Source organism: Lethenteron reissneri, chromosome 29 (assembly GCF_015708825.2).
Source record: "Lethenteron reissneri isolate LAM-NWPU_2019-01 chromosome 29, ASM1570882v1, whole genome shotgun sequence".
Lineage (NCBI taxonomy): Eukaryota > Metazoa > Chordata > Hyperoartia > Petromyzontiformes > Petromyzontidae > Lethenteron > Lethenteron reissneri.
Window position 1 is genome coordinate 5,070,462 of NC_083807.1, and position 24,906 is coordinate 5,095,367.

General features: G+C 45.7%; 1 protein-coding gene across 4 annotated transcripts; it reads left to right on the forward strand.

Moving 5' to 3' along the window:
• The first annotated feature begins 5,790 nt into the window (after positions 1-5,790).
• TMEM68 (transmembrane protein 68) lies at positions 5,791-21,467 on the forward strand. Of its 4 annotated transcripts, none has more exons than XM_061562450.1 (7): positions 5,791-5,819; positions 7,553-7,891; positions 15,224-15,391; positions 15,990-16,183; positions 18,277-18,337; positions 18,642-18,781; positions 20,242-21,467. In XM_061562450.1, exons 2-7 carry the CDS (start codon positions 7,564-7,566, stop codon positions 20,344-20,346), a joined length of 996 nt encoding a protein of 331 aa, XP_061418434.1. In that variant the 5' UTR covers positions 5,791-5,819; positions 7,553-7,563; the 3' UTR covers positions 20,347-21,467. The 4 variants fall into 4 exon arrangements, with proteins under 4 accessions (XP_061418434.1, XP_061418432.1, XP_061418435.1 ...); XM_061562448.1 differs by lacking the exon at positions 5,791-5,819 and adding an exon at positions 5,855-6,003; XM_061562451.1 differs by lacking the exon at positions 5,791-5,819 and adding an exon at positions 5,860-6,003 and having other exon boundaries at positions 7,812-7,891.
• The last annotated feature ends 3,439 nt before the right edge of the window (positions 21,468-24,906 follow it).

Below are 24,906 nucleotides of genomic sequence, written 5' to 3' on the forward strand. Positions count from 1 at the left end.
GGGACCAAATCTTCCAGGGTGTCCCAACCCAGAAAAAATATCAAAATTTGAAAACGAATTTCCTGCCTAAAATATTTTAAAAATTCACTAACACATGGGATGGACTTTTTTTTTACAATAATGTCTAATAGTGTATTGTATTACATTGCTCTATTTTTACTTTATTTACCATTTCTTGTATCATTGTGTGTAATGGCAGAGATTAGGGACTAATAGAGTGCAACCATAACCACAATCATATAAACAGAAATCTATGCATTGATTTATATGAAGATAAGTCCAGATATTGTGGCCAAGGTCTAGCACATTCTTTACATAGCAAAATTTTTTATAGCTAAATATTGGGGGGGGCATTTTCAGCATATTTGAATATTGGGGGGGGGAGAGATCTGCCCCCCCCCCCAATATATATTATAATTACGGCCTCCTTGACTCTTCTATCATCTCAGGATTCTATAAATTGAAAGGGAGGGGGCATAGAACATTCATGTTCAGGGCCCTCAGTGGGTCAGCACCACCACTGCAGCGTTGTGCAATCCTGCTGTGGAGGGTTAAGTCCACTTTTTTACTGTGAAGCAGCCCCGGTTAGCAGTGCCAGTAAGAACACATAACAAGATAAGGAGAATTCTACCGTGAGGGATTGACCCTTGTTAAAAGGTATCATGCAAGGCTTTGTACAAGCCATATTCACTCGTCGTAATAAAATTGTCCTTTCGATGTCATGTTGGAACGGAGGCAGACTTTAAATGAGCGTGGAGACCATTCATAAATAACCATTTTAAATATAAAGTCACGTAGGTAAAAAATGTAAATTAATAAAAGTAAAATAAAAATAAAATAAAAATCACGACGTTTCGGAGGCAACACAAGCTTCCGTCGTTTTTACCTACGTGACTTTACCGAAAAAAAAACTAAGAATATGAATCCTTGCAGTCACGAAAGCTTCAAATCTAGAACCATTTTAAAACCACCTGCAACGTCTGAGTGTCAATGTGATGACGGCGCCTTGGGGTGTCCGATTTGTGCCAGCAAAGTGCCACGTGTTTACGCACAAGCGTAATGAACTTGACGCGTTGACTGTGCGAGATCCCCACTCTGGCCAACATGCTCAGCACCTTGCTGCCCTTCCCCCGTGCCTCCGATCGGTACCGTTGGCTACGTACGGTGCGAAAGAAGTTCAACATACGGACGTACAACCCCGTCTCGGATATGTTATCCCCACTTCTCCCCCTCCTCCTCACCCGTTGTGTAAGAAACGTTCTACCCACCCTGTCACGTCTCAACGAGAAGGTCCGTGAACAAGGGACACGCACGACTTGGAGACGCAGCAAGTCATCGTTGCAACAATGTATCACGCAACAGGAAATGTTCATAGAGAATAGAAAAGAATGCTTTCGGTGGATTCGTCGATCGCACCGCTTCGAGAGGAAACTACAGTAGGCAAATGCGTTGCGCAATGGGCGTCCTTCGTGGCACGCCGGATTTGGGGAGACCAGAGCAGTTGAGTCAAATCTGACACGAAACTTCGCCTATTTGTTTTCTGTTCAAGGCAACGGCATTGACCAAAGTCTTGAGTTCTTTTGTTATTTGTGCTTGTGTCATCACATGCCATACTCTTAGGTTTTTTCGGTAAAGTCACGTAGGTAAAAAATATAATAAAAATTAATAAAAGTAATTAAGATTTTATTTTATTTCAATTATTACTTTTATTAATTTTAATTTTCTTTTTTTTACCTACGTGACTTTACCGAAAAAACCTAAGAGTATGAATCCTTGCAGTCACGAAAGCTTCAAATCTAGAATCACATGCCATGTCATTCGAGGATTGTTGTATTTTTTTAACCATACTTTAACCACGCTAGGGTTTCGTATAGTCGGCGAGGAGAGAAAAAACCCAGTTTACATTTGACTCGCTACTCGTGTTCGCCATGGCTGGGTGTCGAGCGTGAGTTGCCAGGTTTGTAGCACAATGTGCTAACCACCGCAACGCTGATACGAGTTTATATTCTAAACCAAAGAATATTACACTCTACACCAAAGAAGAGATATTGGTGTACTGTTATGTAGTACATTGTGCATTGCACATACCATATACAAATTTAACTGTATTTGATGAGCATGCTACTGACAAATTAGGCTTTGGAGAAGCACGTTATGAGGGTGTTAGACCAATTATTCTGTAATCAAAGTGTGTACTCAGCCAGAAGTTGTGCTCTCCACACACTCGCCTAAATCAGCTAAATGCCCGAGCATCCACTGACAAGTACATTTGGCAATTGTTTGTAGAAAAACATTTGCTGGACTCCATACTCTTTGGTTCTTTCGGTAAAGTCACGTAGGTATAAAATAAATTTAATTAAATCACGACGTTTCGGGCGCAACACAAGCGTCCGTCATCAGAGGGGACTACCACGGCAAGAAAAAATTCTGAAGTTGCTGGACTGTTTATCATTTCACTCTTTGTGTATTTGGGGATGCGTGTGGAAAGTAGGTAGGGTAGGGTTAGGAGATGTTTTGTTTTATGTGCTCACAAATGGTGTACCTTTTATGCATGTTGGACCTATTTTACAGCGTACTTAGCCAACCGTGCGTCGACACAGAGACACAGTCGGACACAGGGTGACTGTGACAGAGACACAGACAGAGACACAGTCGAACACAGGGTGACTGTGACAGAGACACAGGTGGACAGAGACACAGGTGAGACAGAGACACAGACAGAGACACAGACAGAGACAGAGACACAGGTGAGACAGAGACACAGACAGAGACACAGACGAGACAGAGACACAGACAGATACACAGACAGAGACACAGACACAGACAGAGACACAGACAGAGACACAGACACAGACAGAGACAGAGACACAGACAGAGACACAGGTGAGACACAGACAGAGACACGGGTGAGACAGAGACACAGACAGAGACACAGACAGAGACACAGACAGAGACAGAGACACAGCTGAGACATTGACCAGTGAGCCCCACTATTACAAGTTGAACCCGACTTACCAGCGTGTTACAGCGATCCGGAGTCGGAGAGTACCCACAATCCAAAGTCAGTGTGTAATGCCTTATCGGGCTATCAGTCTCACTCTGCTTCCCCTTCAACCATGGAACAGGGAACAGGAAATCCCAGGAATATGAATCCAGAGGTGAGAATAGGTTACTAACTACACGAACCAAAACCTAGTTTAGTTTTGTTTTAGAAGGTTAACGAAGTAACTGACCACTTGTAAATGTATTGGCAACCACGTACTCTAAACGCACTTTTCTAAACGTGAAGGGAGACAAATGCACGCGACCAAATATGCAGGCGTCAGGCTTGGAGATCGAGCCCACGATCGCTCCTTACCAGGCGAGGTCGTTAACGTCTACAACACCGTGGCACCACCGGTTGCCAGGCGCTGTTAGCTACCGCGTGCCCTAGGTGGATCTCAGGTGTGCGTGCAAGGTGACGTGACTGACCTTCATGAGACCTCCTTTGCCAGTACCAATATGTAAGGATTTAGGGGTTCTTCCACATTATTCTGGCAACAAAACTGAAACCTTTTTACAAGGAATCGTGTCTGCATTAACCACAATACCCCGAGCCCTCATTACTCTGATAGTGCATTGTCTTTGAGCTGTACGCCTTTTGGGGTCATCTGGTCTAGCACCAATTGAGACGAGGCTCAAAAGAAAGCTGTCTCTGGTGTGGACCAATCAGTTTAAAAAAACAATGCCAATATATTATCAGAGTGTGTTTTTTGTTTGCATTTTGACTACAAGTATTGTGGTTAATGCTGAGAAGATTCCTCGTAAAAAAGGTTTAAGTTTTGTTGCCAGAAAAAGGTGGAAAACCCCCCATTCTTATAACTGACCTTGTCAAAGGGAGTCCATTTGTGCCTGCACCCATGTGTCTGTAACCTGGTCTTGCGTCTCGGGCCTGCTCTGATCGTACTGTTCCTTGGCAGATCGCGTTCTCCAGAGCAAGGACTTGGGACCGGATGAGCTTTCGGGGGTGAACGAGATCTGTGGACTGGACGAGATCTAGGAACTGGACGAGATCTGTGGACTGGATGAGATCTGTGGACTGGTGTGGCTGGCGCTGTACCACTGTGTGTGGGGAGCGGTGGTGTAGCGGTTAGCGCGCTGCGTTATGAACCTGGCGACCCGGGTTCGATTCCCGCTCACGGCCAACACCCAGTGACGATTATCTGAACCGGTCCCGGGCCTCCCCTAGGTCGACTCAGCCTGAAATGAGTACCTGGTGCGGTGTGTAAACATCGCCACTAGGGAGACAAAGGCGGTCGGGCGTGGTGCTGGCCACCCACCCCCTCGTCTACCGTTCCGGCCTTCATAGATGCTCGCTAACAGCACTTGCCCCTACAGTCTGTTACAGGCTAAACGGGGGATCTTTGTGTGTGGGTGAAAAGTGGCTTTGTGTGTTTTTGTGTTTTTTTTATTGTTGCCCTGATGCACCTCGCCGTTCAGGATGATGAATTCCCCACGGACACTCGATACATTTCGTTGTTGGTGGTCGTTTCGGTGTTGTTAAATAATAGTTTTTAATAACACCGTATCAGCCGAGCTTAGTCTCCATATTTGAACGTGCTGTACGTATGTTGAACTTCTTTCACACCGCACCGCAAGCCAACCGTGTTGAATCGTCCGGGGTGAGTGCCGGGAAGACCTTTTGGGTGATCGTGGTGGAATACAAGTGGGTAGACTTACACCTCACCCACAGAATGATAATGTGAATGGAGAGTTACTAAAACCTTGCACTCAAACAAGACAAAGATCCCCGTTTAGCCTGCAACAGACTGTAGGCGCAAGTGCTGTTAACGAGCACCTATGAAGGCGAGCACGGCACACGAGGGGGTGGGTGGCCAGCACCACGCCCGACCGCCTTTGTCTCCCCAGTGGCGATGTTTACTACACACCGCACCAGGTACTCATTTGAGGCTGAGTCGACCTAGGGGAGGCCCAGGACCGGTTCAGATAATCGCCACTTGGTGTTGGCTCTGAGCGGGAATCAAACTCGGGTCGCCGGGTTCGTAGCGCAGCGTAGCGCTAACCGCTACACGACCACTCCCCAAACAAGACAAAGACAAAGATAAAGATCCCCCGTATAGCCTGAACAGACTGTAGGGGCAAGTGCTGTTAGCGAGCACCTATGAAGGCCGGAACGGTACACGAGGGGGTGGGTGGCCAGCACCACGCCCGACCGCCTTTGTTTCCCTAGTGGTGATGTTTACACACCGCACCAGGTACTCATTTGAGGCTGAGTTGACCTAGGGGAGGCCCAGGACCGGTTCAGATAATCATCACTGGTGTTAGCCGTGAGCGGGAATCGAACCCGGGTCGCCAGGTTCGTAGCGCAGCGTAGCGCTAACCGCTACACGACCACTCCCCAAACAAGAACACACTGACACACACATACACACGCGTGCTTTATCAAGGTCTGTTGCACAAAACCGACAACCGGTGAACCTTGGACTGACAGCACGGACTTTGTTTCTGGCTGCCAAGTCTAGGCGGGGATTCTTCGCAACTACACATCGAGTTTGGTGGACAAATGACCATCATGCGTCTGTAATGTGGATCAAATGATGTGCAACCTATCACGGTGAAGGCAACACGGTCGTGATGCCTTCACGGCCTCGTTTTTTGGTGCGTGGTGCCAACAGACGGAAGAAAGTGGCATTTCACACCTGCCGTTGGTGGCACGGTGTATCACAGCTGTTTACATTGACGCTAATTTGGCTGCAGATTTCTGATACACGAAGGGAGCGAGGAGAGGGGGGGGCATGGTCGTAAAGGTACAAGCGACGGTAAAAGTCCACACGCCACAGTTCAGATTAGCAAGTTACATTTGACACGTTGCTCACAATGCAAATCTTCGACTGCAAGTAGTCAAGCAAACAGTCTCGCATGTTGACAAGTTTTTTGTGGCTTTTTTCTTTCAAAGCAAAGCCGAGTACTGTATGACTCTGCAATGCGTTTCGAACGTGTACGGTACGTACCAGTAATAGTTTTTTAACGAAATGAACTTTGGGATTATTTTCCAGTATCGTGTTTATAGTGTTGGTGCACTCTTTGTACTTGACGGAAATGTTTGGTAATTTAAGCAACGCGGGATATGTTACAATTCGGCCCGTTCCTGACAACGTTGGAACAAATGTAATGTATTTGACCTTTTACAGCCCATTTTTAATCCACTGCTGGATTAGGGGCCTCCCCACGCGTGGTTGGTTTACTATATTTGAAGCTTTCGTGACTGCAAGGATTCATATTCTTAGGTTTTTTTCGGTAAAGTCACGTAGGTAAAAAATTAAAATTAAAATTAATTTTAATTTAAAATTAAAATTATTGACACGTAGGTAAAAAAAAAAATTTAAAATTAATTTTAATTTAAAATTTAAATTAATTTGAAATTTTTACCTACGTGACTTTACCGGAAAAACCTAAGAATATGGTTTACTATACTTCACCGGATTGGTCAATCGGTGGGGACAGCCCATAAATATGTTCAGATAAGCACTGGTCACTGATGTTAGCACGCAACCGGGAACGGAGCTCAGGTCGCTGGTTTTCATCTCGTCGTGCGCTGATCTCTGTCACCGCTCGAGACTGATGTTGTGACAACAATATTACTCAACGAGTGGGAATGATGGTTTATAACAAAGGTAGTTCTAGATTTGAAGCTTTCGTGACTGCAAGGATTCATACTCTTAGTTCTTTCGGTAAAGTCACGTAGGTAAAAAAATGAAATTAAAATTAATAAAAATAAAACAATGACAATCACGACGTTTCGGAGGCAACACAAGTCTCCGTCATCAGGTGGGACCGTCACAGCCATATTTGCTGTATCATAAATAACCCACTTGATTCAGCTAATCTGGCTGTGACGGTCCCACCTGATGACGGAGACTTGTGTTGCCTCCGAAACGTCGTGATTTTCATTGTTTAATTTTTATTAATTTTAATTTCATTTTTTACCTACGTGACTTTACCGAAAGAACTAAGAGTATGTTATAACAAAGGTGTTTTGTTCGTTACCCAGACTAATTCTAGTGGGCATGAACGTCTTAATGCAACACTCAGCATGAAACGCTGTAAATTATTGACACTGGCCAAAAACGTTCCCTTATTTGCGCAGTAAACTTACACAAACATTCAGCCGCTCAGTTGTTCCAAAAATCAGCGTTGTCGGTAAACAGTGTCATCGGTTTATGTGCTTAGATGTGGCTCCACTGATAACATCCCTTTGCCAATATAAGGTACACACCACGGACTGCACAGTCCTCCGTTTGGATGATTATTGAGCAGACTAATTGACAACAAGTGCCGTAGCATGTTGTGTGTATGTATGTTAAACTTCTTTCGCACCGTACGTAGCCAACCAGAGGCGCCGGGGGAAGGACAGCTGAACATCACAATGGGCTAAGCGCGTGCTCGACTACCTTATAACATGATCACGATGCATTGCATTGTTCTTCAAATAATGCATTATTAGAGGGCTAAGCGCCGGCCTGAGTTGGACGTGGCCATGTGCACCTCTCAGATGACACTCTGATGACGGGTACCGAGGAGCGCACCTCGTCGCCGATGGACGATCTCGAGTGGCCGGGTCTCGTGCAGTGGCCGTGGTCATGGTGGGAGGACTTGGAGGAGATGAGCATCGTCTCGAACGCTGCCTTCGTGCTGTGGGCGCTGGCTTCTCCCCTCCTGCTAGTGTTTGTCCTGCCACTCTTCATCCTGCTCTTTCTCTACCTCTCCACCCTCTTCCTGTACCTATACGGCATCAAAAATATCGTCCGCAGCTCTCGCTCCGCCGGCATTTGGAGCAAGGCTCGTCGGATCCTGGCTTCTCTCTGGGTTAAACACGCGGCCTTCTGGCACGGTAAGGACGATCATGCAACCATTACACTTCGACAACCAGTATCATCTTCTTGGTTCTTTCGGTAAAGTCACGTAGAAGGGAAAAATAACACATAATAAAATAATTCTCACGTTTCGGCCACAACGCAAGCAGCCGTCCTCAGGTGAAGAACAGGTCTGTCGGAAAGACAGCGTCTGAATGAACACCACCAAGCTTGGCAGCGTATATTTAAGCGGGGTTGGAGGGGGAAGAGCGCCTTGACAAAAGAATTTGCATATCAAGAGGAATTTAGCATATTTATAAATATGGCGCTCTGCCCCCTCCAACCCAGCAGCTTAAATATACGCTCCAAGCCTGGTGGTGTTTCATTCAGACGCTGTCTTTCCGACACACCTGTTCTTCACCTGAGGACGGCTGCTTGCGTTGTGGCCGAAACGTCGTGAGAATATTTTATTATGTTTTATTTTTATTATTTTATTATTTCCCTTCTACGTGACTTTACCGAAAGAACCAAGAAGATGAATCCCTGCAGTCACGAAAGCTTTAAATCGAAACCATTATCATCATCATCATCACCCATGAAACATTTCAGTTCAGTTTCAGTTTAATTTATTAGGATTTACCCTGTGAGCCATTCGGCTCTTGATTTGGGCTCAACCGCAACAATCTATAAAATTACAAGAAACATCTCAAATTAATTGTACACAAATCTGAACATCACATACGTAAACAATAAAATCCTACAGAAAAAGCACAACCCGTCCATCTACTTCTGGGTGAATGCCTCCCCAAGTCACCGCCGGCTCACGTCGCTCTGGGGTGTAACGATCTACCGAGCACATTTTTGTTATCCTTTATATTAAGTTCACTTGCTTGCTTGCTTGCGTGCTTGCGTGCTTGCTTGCTTGCTTAGGACCGTGCACATCTTTCGGTCGTTTTTTAACCCACTTCCCGTGATCCAATCGAACTGACATTTTGCACACAGACTCGTTGTGCGTGACAATTAATTTTCGTGAAAAAAAATTCCCAAATTTTACACTGTTTAGGGAAATGTTTTTAAATATTTAATTACCAATTGCTTAATGGTGGCAGACAATCATCTGACCCATAGGTGGCAGCCATCTCAAGCCAGAGGACGAGAGGACTCTAGCCGCCCCGATGCCACGCATATAAAGGATTTATAGTGAAAAATTTTGTTTTTACGGGTTAATTTTTTCATCGCTCATCTACTCGGGAGAAATCGTCTTGGACTCGTTCCGTTCCTTAGCTACAATTCTGTCTTTATTCATGACCATCGGCCATAAACCCTTCCAGTGGCATGTCCTGCCCAAGCCCAATTCGTTTTCTGAACAGTTTTAATTACATCTTGATCCTGTGTATATTATTTCATCCATGTATTCTGCATTCTATCTCTCGATGTCATTCCAAGCATGCATTTATCCACGCGTCTTTGTGCACTTTTTAGTTTTCTATCATCGTTTTTACTTGTCACTGACCATGTTTCTGAATCATATCTCACAGTAGGTAGTGCACACACCGATTAAAAACTTTCTGCCTGAGGCGACATTGCAATGTTACTTTTCATTTTTAAAATCAGCTTTCCAAACTCACTCCACCCTGCTCTTGCCTGCCTATTTATTTCACCACGTTGATTCCGATCCACCTTCACGAGCTGTCCTATAGGTACGCCTACTCTGCTCTACTTTCCAGTCTTGTCACGAGATATCTCCAAATCACACGGAACGCACACGATCCCATCGGATCTTGGTTAACTGTGCATGGTCACGTCGAGTTAGTACTTGAACACATGTGACAACCAGGGCTTGCCCAGGAGTTGTACACGTGGTCACTGGGAGGTGGCCAGGAGATGGCAGCATTGAGTCACCCGTCCCTGTACTTGACATATGTGTAATAAAAGGACTCGAACACTTCTTTCTGTCTTCGTGTCTTTATTCAGGTTCACGTCTTTACCCACACGGCACTCTGTTATAACTCCTGTATTTGTAGCCCCCGGCTATTCACTGCTATTATAGCTTCCTCACCCCTCTGACTCTCTGCTTCATCTACTGTAACCTCCTCCCTGCAGACTTGCTGCTACCCCTATGTGCAGACCCTCTGGCTGTCACTGTATGCAGACCCGCTGCCCACTCTCTCTGTGCAGCCCCGCTGCTGACTGCAGCCTCCTCGCTGCTTCGGGTCGGTCACCGCTGGCCAACGGTGCCGATCCTCGCTCCCCCCGTGTTCGTGGCGATCTCGCCACACCCCGCTTCGCCCTTCGTGGCCTTCCTCTGTTCCTGGTTCCCCGTCACTCCCCCTGCTCTTCCGGTTCCCCTCCTTCTATACTCAACCCCTCTCCCCCCACGTGACCTAACTCCTCCCCCCCTGACGGCACCTCAGAAGGGCCGTTTACAACCGCATTACATCACCCTCCCCCCTAAAGAAAATCCAGCCGACCTCGGCTGAATTGCAACCTGAAAAGCAATGCGGGTGTAAAGGGCCAACACGCAAAAAGACACGAAGCATTGAAGAACATTATAACAATAACACAACACAACACAATCTAACGAAACGTGAGGGATTTCGAGCGAGTACGGGTAGCCGGGCCGTCCCGGACGGTCGGCGGCCCACCCGCCGAGCGGGAACGTGGAAGGGTTTTAGGGGCGACGGGCGCAAGTTCTTCCGTCGCCATTGGAGGCCCGCCACTGTCCCGCTCGCGTCCAGAAACATCCCGTACTCGCGTCCGCGGAGGGATAGGAAGAGCTGCAGGTCCCGTGGGTTCTGCGGCTCCGGTCGGCGTCCCACAAGCGGAAGGTCCTCCTTCCTGCGCTGTCACGGCCGGCTTGTCTGTGCCGGAGGGTCTTTCTTTGGGACGTCCGCGATCGAGGCCTCCTGCTGGGGCGGCCCCGGAACCCGGGCCCAGCAGTCCCTGGCATAGTGGCCCCGACGGCCGCAGCGGAAACAGTCGACGTCGGGTCGGCGCGCAGCAGGCACCCCGTCCCGTCGTGGCCGCGCCGGCGGCGGAGCCCGCGGCCCCGGCTCGCTTCGAGCCGGCCACGGAGTGGAGGCGGCCGACAGCTCCTTTGGGCCGGTCGCATCCGGCACGTACACGGCCTTTGTAGGGTCCCACCCTACGGCCCCCCCATCGACGACAGGACCGCCCGTCCACGCCGTGACTTGTTTCCAGCGGCGGAGATTGAACTGGGCGTCCAAACACTTAGCCGCGGTCCGGGACGTGAGTTTCTCGTGACCGCAAGCCGGCATAGGAATGCCCAGATCCCGGGATAACTCCAACATCTTCCCCAAGATGAGAGGTTCCAGCAGGTCAGGCTCCGTCTCCGGGTAAGCGGCCATCGCGAGTTCCAGCACGGCGCCCCTGTACGCTACAGGCGACTCCTCCGGTGCGCGTTGCCGCTGCACGAAGCGGTGATGGGCGTCATCCGGTGGCTCGTACGCGTCCGCCATTTCGTCGAACACTCCACGCAATGTTTTCTTCTTCGCAGCTTTTATAGAGCGAAAAAAACGAACAGACTCATCGTCAAGGAGAGTCGGAAGCACCTCCAGCGCCTCGGCGTCCGTCCACCTTGCCGTTCGTACCGCCGCCAAAAATCGACAAGCGAACGCACTCCAATCGCCCCCGATGGAGAACTCCTTAACAGTTGTAAGGTGACGACTGCGGCTCCTTGGCCTGCTTCCGTCCGTCACCGACTCTTCCGGCGGCAAGTTCAGCAAGGCGTCGCAACGCGGTGTCGCCAAGATGGCGGACGATCTTCGTGGCGGCCCCAAGATGGCGACTTCCCGCCTTCCGTGGTGCGCCACGCCCAAGATGGCGTCTTCACGCCGCGTGGTCGATGGCGGCGCCATCGAAGACGACCCGGGCTCCTGCCGATCACCACCATCACCTTCCAACGCCGCCCTTGGCGTGACAAGGTCACACAACTCCGTGATGACGGTTTTTAGGGTCGCCAGTTGCTCCGCCATCCGGGTCCATCTTAAATCTTCGTCCTTCAACGCAGATGGGTCGGGCGCAGCGGCAACCTCCTCCACACCCGGGCCCTCACGGATCTCTCCCTCCGCCGAAGTGAAGCCGACCTCAGGAGGAAGATCGTCGTCGTCCGATGATGAAGCCGACGCCGGAGATGGGATATTCTTCTTCCTCAGTTGTTTCGCCATGCCGTTTCACTTCTGACTCCAGTGTAATAAAAGGACTCGAACACTTCTTTCTGTCTTCGTGTCTTTATTCAGGTTCACGTCTTTACCCACACGGCACTCTGTTATAACTCCTGTATTTGTAGCCCCCGGCTATTCACTGCTATTATAGCTTCCTCACCCCTCTGACTCTCTGCTTCATCTACTGTAACCTCCTCCCTGCAGACTTGCTGCTACCCCTATGTGCAGACCCTCTGGCTGTCACTGTATGCAGACCCGCTGCCCACTCTCTCTGTGCAGCCCCGCTGCTGACTGCAGCCTCCTCGCTGCTTCGGGTCGGTCACCGCTGGCCAACGGTGCCGATCCTCGCTCCCCCCGTGTTCGTGGCGATCTCGCCACACCCCGCTTCGCCCTTCGTGGCCTTCCTCTGTTCCTGGTTCCCCGTCACTCCCCCTGCTCTTCCGGTTCCCCTCCTTCTATACTCAACCCCTCTCCCCCCACGTGACCTAACTCCTCCCCCCCTGACGGCACCTCAGAAGGGCCGTTTACAACCGCATTACATATGTAAAGAAGAGCTTCATCGCTCACTGGATTCTTCCAGTCTAAATTTAAAAAATTCTGATTCTGAGGGTCAAAGTTCAAAGTTCATTTATTAGGTATAGCCCTGTGAGCCATTCGGCTCTTGAATCGGGTGCAACCGCAACAAACAAAAAACAAAAACATGAACAAGAAAACATCTTAAAGTGACTATGTGCAAACAGAAAATCCAAGAAAAGACAGAAAAATATTGCAGAAAAATCACCGTACACCAACCCTGTGCAAATATCCCAGTGGGATGCAAGTCAAACAACCACAAGACAACTTAGATTAAGGCCATCAGTCTAACTCTGTACTACAACAAACAAACGTGGCCAAACCAAAAAACTTTTCGAAAATCACCAAAATAAAGCCATAAAAGCAATGAAACAGTGCAGGTCATAGGAACTGTGACCGAATTTTCACAATAAACCACGTAAACAACATGTACTACAAAACTCTGCAGCCATAGCTGGCTGCATGAGTCACTCCGCAACAGTAGGAGCATCAGTCGGAGTATCAACATTTTTCAATGCACCTTTAAGATCAGCACACTAAATCAAAACACAGATCATACTTTGCATACTTTGCAGCGATCATCCGGAGCGAAACATTGTATTTTAGGCCACTAAATTGCAGTGGCAGCTAGGGGTGTACCCCTTCGTGTGTGTGGGTTTCATCCGGGCACTCCGATTCCCTCCCACATGAAGTCGCATGCTCATGAATGGCGTTGGACAATCGTTCGCTATTTTAGCGACGTGCGCGAGAGAAGGAGTATTTGGGACGCAGCGAGGCATTGCAGCGTAAATAATTGTCCAGATTAGCCTGAGGGCTCGTGACAGCGGCCCCACGATGGGATAGTGGAGGAGCTAAAGTGGCGTGCAAGCGATGCTGTCGCCACCAATCACATCGAGTGATGCTCGTGGCTTAAAGATTACTTAATTTAACGTAACATTTTGTAGAGACAGCACGCGACCGCTTGCCTCCAGGCATCCATTCTCATTGGTGTGTTCTCGGGTGTACACTGAAGTCTGATCGACCGATGGAGAAAACCTTCGACGACAATTTAGATTTAAAGCTTTCGTGACTGCAGGGATTCATCTTCTTGGTTCTTTCGGTAAAGTCACGTAAAAGGGAAATAATAAAATAATACAAATTAAACATTATAAAATACAATTCTCACGACGTGGCTGAAACGTCGTGAGAATAGTATTTTATTATTTTTTATTTTTATTATTTGAATATTTTCCTTCTACGTGACAATTTAAAGCTTTCGTGACTGCAGGGATTCATCTTCTTGGTTCTTTCGGTAAAGTCACGTAGAAGGAAAATAATAAAATAAAATAAAACATACTAAAATAATTCTCACGACGTTTCGGCTACAACGCAAGCAGCCATTCTTCACCTGAGGACGGCTGCTTGCGTTGAGGCCGAAACGTCGTTAATTATTTTATTATGTTTTATTTTTATCATTTTATTATTTTTCTTCTACGTGACTTTACCGAGAGAACCAAGAAGACTTCGACGACAATTTTGAAAGTCAGAGGCGGCCCTGCCCTGCGATGTCGTCGGCCTAGTTTTTCACGGCTCGAAATGTGTTCAATGTGCATGTGTAGAGAAGTTCCGACGGACGTACTCGTAGACGGAGGTAAGTTAAGGGCTTCCGCCAGAGTTTATTAAAGCTGTTACAATATTACACAGCAGGGTACACAACTCCCAGGGGCTAGGGGTCCTACTCTGAGTCCGGGTCCCTGCCGGCTAGCTCCGGTCTCTCTCTCTCTTTTTTTTCTTTTTTCTTTTTTTACGATCAGTGGAAACAAGAAGATGCTCGGTGTATTCGGCCCTTTGCTTCGTTCATCATTTCGTATTTTTTTTTAAACTTTGCTTTATGTAAAACCCCCACCTCTCGCTCACTCTCTCGCTCACTCTCTCGGTCACTCTCTCACTCACTCTCTCGCTCACTCTCTCGCTCAGTCTCTCGCTCACTCTCTCCCTCTCACCTCTCTCCTCTCTCCCTCTCACCTCTCCGGTCTCTCTCTCTCGTGTCGGATTGTGGACTCTGCCGACTCCACCGACCGGAGAGAGAGAAGCACCTCTACGGCTACCACCGGCTTCTCCCCAGACTCACTATTCGATCCCTCTCTCTACCCCTGGTTCCCTCTTCACCCTTCCTACTCTACCCGTTCCCACAGTGACCCCGCTTACATCATGGGGTCTCCCTTAAGTACCCTAGGAGACGTGACGTCATCGCACTGAACGGCACACCTGACGTCACGTCCCTATTTTTAAATCCTTTATATTAAGTTCGCTTGCTTGCTTACGACCGTGCAAATCTTTCGGTCGTTTTTAACCCACTTCCCGTGATCCAATAGAGCTGACATTTTGCACACAGACTCGTTGTGCGTGACAATGCATTTTCCTGAAAAAAAAATTCCAAAATTTTACACTGTTTGGGGAAAAAAAAATTTAATTACCAATTGTTTAATGCTGCCAGACAATCATCTAACCCATAGGTGGCAGCCATCTCAAGCCAGAGGACGAGAGGACTCTAGCCGCCCCGATGCCACGCATATAAAGGATTTATAGTGAAAAGCTTTGTTTTTACGGGTTTACTTGTACTCCTCTACATAGGTTACGAAGTGCACGGTCTGGAGAACGTTCCGGACTCCGGGCCGGCACTCATTGTGTACTACCACGGAGCCATCCCCATCGACTACTACTACCTGCTCTCTTCAATCATCCTGAGCAAAGGCAGGCTCTGCTACTCGGTGGCAGATCACTTCCTCTTCAAGCTACCTGGTATATAAGTGGCACGGGTCTCCGAAAGCTCTACAAACTCCTCCATTGATGTTTCATTTGCCAAAGCATACCTACGTGATCATTGTTTTTTTACCCTTCTATCTAGCAACAAAACTGACACCTTTTAACAAGGGGTCTTGTTTGCATAGACCGCAATACCTGCAGTCATAATACAAACAAAAGACATAACTCTGATAATGTGCACTGTCCTTGAAGTTGATTGGTCCACACCCGAGGACAGTGCACATTATCAGAGTTATGTTCTTTTGTTTGCATTATGACTGCAGGTATTGCGGTCTATGCAAACATGACTCCTTGTAAAAAGGTGTCAGTTTTGTTGCCAGATAGAAGGGTAAAAAAAACAATTATCATATTTTAACTGGCAAATGAGGTTCTCATAGCATACCTACGTGACTTTACCGAAAGAACCAACGAGTATGGATTACCTGCATTCACGAAAACGTCAAATCTAGATCGACACATTTATATTTACGCGATCTAACTCCAAAAAAGCACTTTTTCACACGAATTCTAATTTCATTCGACGCGTTTTCAGCGTTGGGTGGTTGCGTTTGACCACCCGCTCTTTCCGCCGCAGGCTTCAGGTTATTGCTGGAGGTGTTCAGGGTGATCCACGGGCCGAGGGAGCAGTGCGTGCGTGTTCTGCGTCGTGGCCACCTCTTGGCCATTTCCCCCGGCGGTTTGAGGGAGGCGCTTTTCAGCGACAACGCTTACAGATTGCTGTGGGGCAACCGCAGTGGATTTGCCCAAGTTGCCATTGATGCCAAGGCGGTAAGGAACAGCGATGGACTTGAACCTTCTTCTTGTTCTTCTGTTTATATGCGAGCGAAGTGAAGGCGTCTGTATCATCATAGTAGTCTCGATTTAAAGCTTTCGTGACTGCAGGGATTCATCTTCTTGGTTCTTTCGGTAAAGTCACGTAGAAGGGAAATAATAAAATAATAAAAATAAAACGTAATAAAATACAATTCTCACGACGTTTCGGCCACAACGCAAGCAGCCGTCCTCAGGTGAAGAACAGGTCTGTCGGAAAGACAGCGTCAGACGCTGTCGCTTCTACGTGACTTTACCGAAAGAACCAAGAAGATCATAGTAGTCGTTAAGGAGAAGTTGCAATCCTGCAATTACTTGCTAACACCACCGTGGGCAGAAGGGCCTCAAGTTTGGTCGAACATGTTATGTACATTGTTTATTCTTCTTGGTTCTTTCGGTAAAGTCACGTAGAAGGGAAATAATAAATAGGAATATTTTTATTATTTCCCTTCTACGTGACTTTACTGAAAGAACCAAGAATATGAATCCCTGCAGTCACGAAAGCTTTAAATCGAAATATATTGTTTATTGTTACATTTTAATCTCAGTTCCTTTGATTGCTGTTGTTACATTGTTTTTATATCTTTATTTTGGTGATTTCGGAAAACATATGGTTAAGCCATGTTTCTTGCGGAAGTGCGGAGTTGGCCTGATAACTTTAATCTAAATTGTCTTATGGTTGTTATTGTTTGACTTGCATCACACTGGGATTTTTGCACACGGCGTTGTAATACGGTGGTTTTTTTCTTGGAAGATTTGCTGGTTTATCCAGGATGTTTCTGTTACGCGTCGTCGCTTTAAGACGTTTCTCTGTTCATATTTTGTTTGTTGCGGTTGCACCCGACTCAAGAGCCGCATGGCTCACAGGGCTATACCTAATACATGAAACTTGAAGTAACGGGACGTCTCAAGGGGCCGTTCTGAAGGATATTTGGCCCACTCGTCCACGCTGGACAGATGCCTTGAAAGAGGTGGAAGTATCCACACATAATACCTTCGGTTTTTTAACAAAACAGCGTCATTCATTCTAATTGCATCCCATAACGCTGTGCATTCATTATATATCAGGACAATATGTATCCCACATACAGCTACTACCAAGCAAATGAAAGCCCTCCGACAAAAAAGAATAAATAAATGTGACACCGAAACTAAATGCACACACAACATCAAGTTATCACAACATAGAAATGAGTCCAATAGGTCACATCCCAGACCACAATCCCAACTTCTACAACCGAACTGCCGATCGACTAATAGTCGTTGTACCCAGTCGCACGATGGGTGGACAGCGGCAGGCTTTAGGAAACTTGCACATTTTTTCAACTGCCGTGCCATGAGATCGACTCAGATTCCGCGTCCTCTGGATTACAAGTCACAGAGAGCTAACCATTGTACAGTGGCATCGTCCTGCACAAGCTAAAACATCTCGATTATATCTTCTTGGTTCTTTTGGTAAAGTCACTTAGAATGGAAATAATAAAATAATACAAATAAAACATTATAAAATAATTCTCACGACGTTTCGGCCACAACGCAAGCAGCCTTCCTCAGGTGGGGACCAGGTCTGTCGAGAAGACAGACCTGGTCCCAACCTGGTCCCCACCTGAGGACGGCTGCTTGCGTTGTGGCCGAAACGTCGTGAGAATGATTTTATTATGTTTTATTTTATTTTTATTTTATTATTTCCATTCTACGTGACTTTACCGAAAGAACCAAGAAGATGAATCCCTGCAGTCACGAAAGCTGTAAATCGAAATCTCGATTATAATGTAGAAATTCTAATAATGTCGGGTCTTTTATCAAATCCGTTGCTTGGTTAGGGAAAGAACTTCCAATGCTGTCCTGGCTACTTCATCATGCTGGTCAATGCGGGTTGGTGAAAGAGGACTCAGGACCAGTTCAGGCGTACCTTTTCACTGGACGTTAGCTGCGGCTGAGAAGCAAAGGTTGCCAGATTCACAATACGTAGAACTAAGTGATGCACCCCTGTGCCCCCTATTCCAATGTATGGCTCTCTAGGTGCGTGTATTTTCATGATTCTTTTACAGCCCATCATTCCTGTGTTCACACAAAACCTCCGAGAAGGATTCAGAACACTTGGAAGCCTGTGTAAGTATCCACTCACTCTCACAAGCAGGCGAATGTAACAATGGATTTAATTTGTATGTGTACGGCACTTGGGTAAATCAGGACAGATGCAAATCCTACTTCATAACAATTTCAAAGCCTTCATTTGGCTGTCTGAGCTCAAGGGGAATCTTTTTTTTTTTTACTATTCAGACTCTGGGCACTTTGACTATACTAAGCCTATTGAATGAGTTCTAACTTTCCGTACACCGGGCGAGGTAGTCAACATCTGGACACGGTGTGCGCCGAAGGCTGGCTGGGGGACTGTCGCGCTGTTTGCCCACAGGTGTGTTCCGCTGGCTGTACGAGCGATGCCGTCTGCCCGTGGTGCCAATCTATGGTGGCTTCCCTGTGAAGTTCCGCACCTACCTCGGAGACCCCATCCCCTATGACCCTGGCACCGGTGCAGCTGAACTTGCTGAGAAGGTGCGGTACAAAAACAAAACAAAAAGCCACGTATAAAGATAAAATAATACATTAAATAATAGCATACTATAAAAGAAATAGCAACAAAAATCTAACCAGAAAACTATAGACAGACACATAAGCAGACAGATATCACAAAGATACACAGAGAGAGAACACGTGTCGGCACAAAGAGAGAGATCGTCTCTGTGACGAGGCCTTAAATAGAGAGATTTTTGTTGCTATTTCTTTTATACCTCATGATGACTGCTTGTGTTGCAATCAAAACGTCGTAGTATGCTATTATTTAATTTATTATTTTATCTTTATACGTGACTTTACCGAAAGAACCAAAGAATAATCCCTGCAGTCACGAAAGCTCCAAATTTAAAAAGCTACGGTTGAGATAACCACCAGGGTGGGTTGGGTGTTCACAGGGTGGGTGGGTGTCACTGTAGCTGCCACCACTGCCAACGGCAGTCTCGGGCTGGTCGTTCAGAACAGCGTCAGTCAATTGGTCTACGCAGCCGGAACAAAGGTCTGAGTTTGATTTCCTCGACTCGTCGAGTCGGCGGTCTAAGCGACAAAGTAGCCGCCACATTTCGTCCGAGGGTAATCCTCGGCCTTGTTCTCCGCGACACTTTACACGAGATCGTTGTGTTGTCATCATATTGCCTGTGACACAAACGCAACGCAAGGTGACCAAACGCAACACTCGGGTAACGTCGGGGTACCGCAGACAACCTGTTTTTTTTTTTATTCAGTCGTTTATTGCCCCAGTAAGCAACATTTGACACAAAAACCATGTCTGGCTACTGAGCACACCGACGCATTGGTGGTTGTTGGTGGTTATTCCCTTATGACGGCCTCACCCCATGGATCGTCCAAGCTAATGAATGTTTGAGGTCGAACCAGGTGGCATTCTTCTGAGTTAAGTTCCCACTGTTTTTTTTTTTCGCAACGTTACCGACACGTGCCAGTGATGGATTGACTCAACAAAAAGTAGCTCCTCTTCGTTTGTGGTCACGTCGAAATAGGAAAAGGTAAAGTCGCGGTCCCGAAATTGATTTCTCACAAGCGAGCCACTAATATGTGGCCTCTGTGTTTTAATTATATAAACACGCTCCACCGACACCTAAGGCTGGAAACCCCAAGGCAGACCTTGATTGGTTCTGTAACCTGGAGCCTCGGACTACAACTGGTGCTGCATATCCTGCATAACAGTGCAATACGTAGGGCATACTCCAGGCAAAAAAATAAAAACACCTGAAAACATTGATAAATACAGCTCGGTGACACGCCCGTCACATCCTTCACTGTAATGTTAATGCTGATGCTTATACAATATTGATGCGGATAGGTAAAGGTCGGACGGATATGTGACGTCGGACTGTATGATGTTAACATATGATAATAACGTTTGGAAAATTCAACCGCATTCTGACGAAATGTACCAAAAAAAACTGACTTATTCTCCGCAGACCAAACAGGCAATGCAGGGCCTGATTGAAGAGCACCAAGATATCCCAGGAAACATCCTTCTCGCTTTGGCGGAGCGACTGAGCGGAACGCCCAAGGTGGACTAAGGAGTGACTTTGCAAGTAAAACAATGAATAAAACGTTTTTAATGATCCTTCCATGTGCCGATTGAATTGACGTCAGCGTTGCAACTGCCCCAAAGACTCAACCTGATCTAGAGGCTTATCGCTGAGCAGCCACGAGTTTCTCTCTGTCTTAGGAAGCGGGACAAAGTGACGTGATGGTTCCTCCATTCGTAAGTCAGCAGGTTAACTCCGTCTTGGCTGAATGGGGCAATTGTGCTTAAGCTCTGGGCTCTGTTGATGTGACGCACGTTAAAAATATTGTTGTGGGATGCCTCCTTTTTTATACACAAAATCATAATGCGTTGTTGTGGAGCATCGGTGGGTTAAAGCATATATTGTACAAGCAAAATCCAATCTGATTTTCCACTTATAAATAAACGTATGTTCCATCCATTGGATTTTGGCTTCCACACTTTTCTATACACAAAATCAGTATGCGTTGTTGTGGAGCATCGGTGGGTTAAAGCATATATTGTACAAGCAAAATCCAATCTGATTTTCCACTTATAAATAAACGTATGTTCCGTCCATTGGATTTTGGCTTCCACACTAATATTTATCGAGCAGCGTTTGTTTAAGCAAGCAAACTCTGGACAGGTTTCAACCTTCTGGGCCTCATCAGCAGTCAGATATTTCTTGTCACAGTGTTGCCGGGCACTGTTGTGTGTTTTTCCAAGTGAACAATGACGATACATGATAGTCATAATGAAGACTGTCTTTTTTTCTTTACTAAGACACATTAAGTGCAATAAAAATGCTCTCTGCCATCAATATCTAATTATTTGATAAAATTGTGTTTTTTTTTATTTTTGACTCATGAACAATTTAGGTTCGTAGCACAGATTGGAACTTGGGTGTTTGCTGGGTCATGTATGTTCGTTGAACTTCTTTCGCACTGTACGTAGTGAACCGTGCTCATCATGGTGCTGAGCAAGCTATTTTTACTTGACACGTGCATGAAGACACTTTTGAGTGCAAGGCACTCAGAGTGTGGCTGGCTTTCACTGGACCCTTCGGAGATAATCATTATACTCTCTTACATCTTCTTGGTTCTTTCGGTAAAGTCACGTAGAATGGAAACAATAAATAATAAAAATAAAACATGATGCAATAATTCTCACGACGTTTCGGCCACAACACAAGCAGCCGTCCTCAGGTGAAGACCAGGTCTGTCGGGGAGACAGCGTCTCATTTGTCATCCCACGGTAAAATATCACTTCAGACGCTGTCTCCCCGACAGACCTGGTCTTCACCTGAGGACGGCTGCTTGCGTTGTGGCCGACACGTCGTGAGAATTATTTTATTATGTTTTATTTTTATTATTTTATTGTTTCCATTCTACGTGACTTTACCGAAAGAACCAAGAAGATGAATCCCTGCAGTCACGAAAGCTTTAAATCGAAACTCTCTTACATGTTATACAATAACGGCCACACAAGTGACCTAGCATCTTGCAGGCGGCAAAGAACACGTTGGTAAACAAATGGCCGACAATGTCATCAATATTCCGTGTTAGTCATGTACACAATCGCAAGACGCATTTGGGCTGGGAGTAATCTCTCCTTCAGTTCCGCGCCAAGCTGAATTTCCTGCATCATCTTTTCGTCTAAACAATGATGAGCGTTCAAGCATGGCATGCCCCCTTAATACATGGTCTAGTAGTATTAGTGCAGAATAAATTACATGGGGTGGAGAGGCGGTGCAGTGGTTAGTCTGCCGTACTATGAACCTTCTCCACGTCTACATCAACCCGCACTGACCAGTATGGTGAAGTATGGTTAAAAACCCGCATAACCAACATGGCATAGGGAGGCCTTCATCCAGCAGTGAATTGACAGAGCGTTGTGAATTACGAATTTTAAATCCTTTTCTCCAGTGTCTCATTTGTCAACCCATGGTAAAATATCAACGAATTGTTCAGCATCCTTTAATGCAAAATAAATAGCTGTACTAGCTAACATGCATATTTTCGGTGTTTATTAAGTTTTTTTTAGATAAAGTCTTGCCGGTGTGAACAATGCAAAACATGCAGCATTATATCATAACATGTTAAAAAAAGTGGAATTGTTTGTGTGTTGCGTTGATTGTATTGCCATTATTTGACTAAACGCTAATGACGAATGGAGGTCGTCTTGTGCCTCACTCTTAAGTTGTAATCGTTATCGGTTGCTTCCTCCTTCTCACGCCAGCTCTTAGCTATGCTTTGTTAACATCCAACACTGCGTTGATTTGCAGCTTTCGTGACCTGCAGGAATCCATACTCTTTGGTTCTTTCGGTAAAGTCACGTAGTTAGAAATGAAATCAAATAAAACAAATCTAACTACGTGACTTTACCGAAAGAACCAAATAGTACCTAGCACTGTATTAAATTAAATCATCTATGCTTTAACAAATTAACATGTGTAAAAAACTATTTGAATCACATACATTGTACCTTCGTAATCAGTATTAAATGTGCACGTCTGACTCTTTAATTTGAAACAAACGTCAATTAGAGTTGTGCACGCATACCACCATCCAATATTTGCAATCAACGAATTTAAGCATTTTAGCAAATTTCGATCGTCTGGAAAGTCTTCGTTTAAGTCAAATACCAAACTCTCCTGTTACAAGAAGCACTTGTTTCCAACAGCATTTCAAATCAAACGTTGAGGGCAGAGGTGTGGACTCGAGTCATGTGACTTGGACTCGAGTCAGACTCGAGTCATGAATTTGATGACTTCAGACTCGACTTGGACTTGCATACAATGACTTTGTCCCACCTCTGAGGTGTGGACTCGAGTCATGTGACTTGGACTCGAGTCAGACTCGAGTCATGAATTTGATGACTTCAGACTCGACTTGGACTTGCATAACAATGACTTTGTCCCACCTCTGGTTGAGGGTGCATCTTATAATCTGGTAGACGTGTGTGTGTGTGCGTGTTACCAGATTTGCATAATTGTATTGATGCCAACCAGAAGTTTGAGGTGCATCTTACTTTACAATCCGGGGAACGCGATAAAGCTTGTTCAGTCCAAAGTCAACTTCGATGGCTGCTTCTATTTAAAGCAAGAGATAAACTCATATATGCTTTCCAGTTTAAGACACATTCCAATAATGTGGCCAATACATGAATTCACCTGCTTTTCTCATTAAACTGTTTTTCGTTTATGTAAATGACTTGATTTTAGGATGGAGTAGCACAAATAAAAGTTATTTTGCAAATGACAGGCACTCACAAAGCTGAGCTGGTTCATACAATGCAATAATAAGGATTGTAATGTTCTTTTGATTGTGGTGCTATGATGTAATACGTACTTGTGATCCAATAAATATGTATCACCCAAATGACCAGCGAATGCGTTTATCTAAAAAAAGTAGCGCCGATTTCACAGCACTGATTGGGCTGTGCTTTAAGCATTAAAAGTGTCAAATGTATTATAGTGAACTACAGGTGAGTGCGGTGTTTCTACGTTAAGCGTGCCACGCTGAAGATCGTGCATTCTGCATCTGATTTAATGTAAAAGTGTCCAATAAATCTTGGACAGCACAAGTGTCAGAGTCACATGGAAAGCGAGAATGCTTCATTTGTAGCACTGTTGCTCTTCGCTGTCCTTCAGTCGATGAACTTGCAAATGTGGTATTTTTTTGACAATATTAGCATTGGTCACTGAATTTAAAGGACTTGATCTGCGGAGTATATTTTCGCAAATAAGGTGCTATTGAATGGGATATTGAAAATGTCTTGAAAAGCCTCATTTGACATTCGGGTCTTTTGGTATGTAAGAACAAGACAGCATTTCTTTAAGATATTCATTTTTTTAAGTAAAATAAATGTTCATCTTTCTATGAATGTAATCAACAAGGACCTCAATGCGTTGGAATTCCAAGCCTTTCGTTTTGAATAAACGACAATTGCCATTAATTTTTTTACATCGTTTTAAAATATATATTAAGACATGTATTGCTTAGGTGCCGTCCATAAATGACGTCACGCACCTAGGGAGGGGGGTCAGACATTTGTGACGATGTGTGACGAGGGGAGGGGGGGTTGAGAGATGTGACGTCACATCAAAATGTGCAACTTTAAATAAATATAGACAACACGTTCTACTTTATTAAATAGACTTCTTAATAAATGTTTTCTCCTACAACATCAGAGTGCAGCGCCACATTAAATACGCACTACAATGACAATAGTTTAAAGTGATTTGAAGCATGTTTTATTTTGGGGGAGGGGGGGCTGAGCTTTGTGACGTCCAAAATCGCGTGACGTCATTTATGGACGGCCCCTTAGTGGCACTTCAGATTGTATTTTACAGGAACTAAAGCAGCAATTCACCAAAATGATGCGTTGAGCATTCACCGAAGCAGCCGTCAAGGATAATTTCTGATGCACGGCTCTCCGCCCTTATGAATACCAATTTTAAGGATCGTTAAAGCGCATCATGTCAACACTGAGACTAATTGCTCCACGAGAAGGTGTGATTCATCACAGGCTACATGCCCAGCAGATTTGTTGTCTAGAACTCGACGGTGCTGTTAGAAATCTCGTGGGA

Excerpts from the sequence above, each read along its gene's own strand:
- TMEM68 (XM_061562448.1), top strand. The coding sequence starts at position 5,973 with ATGACTCTGCAATGCGTTTCGAACGTGTACG. Across the intron at positions 7,892-15,223 it reads ACACGCGGCCTTCTGGCACG|GTTACGAAGTGCACGGTCTG; the intron begins GTAAGGACGATC and ends TCCTCTACATAG. Across the intron at positions 18,782-20,241 it reads CAGCTGAACTTGCTGAGAAG|ACCAAACAGGCAATGCAGGG; the intron begins GTGCGGTACAAA and ends TATTCTCCGCAG.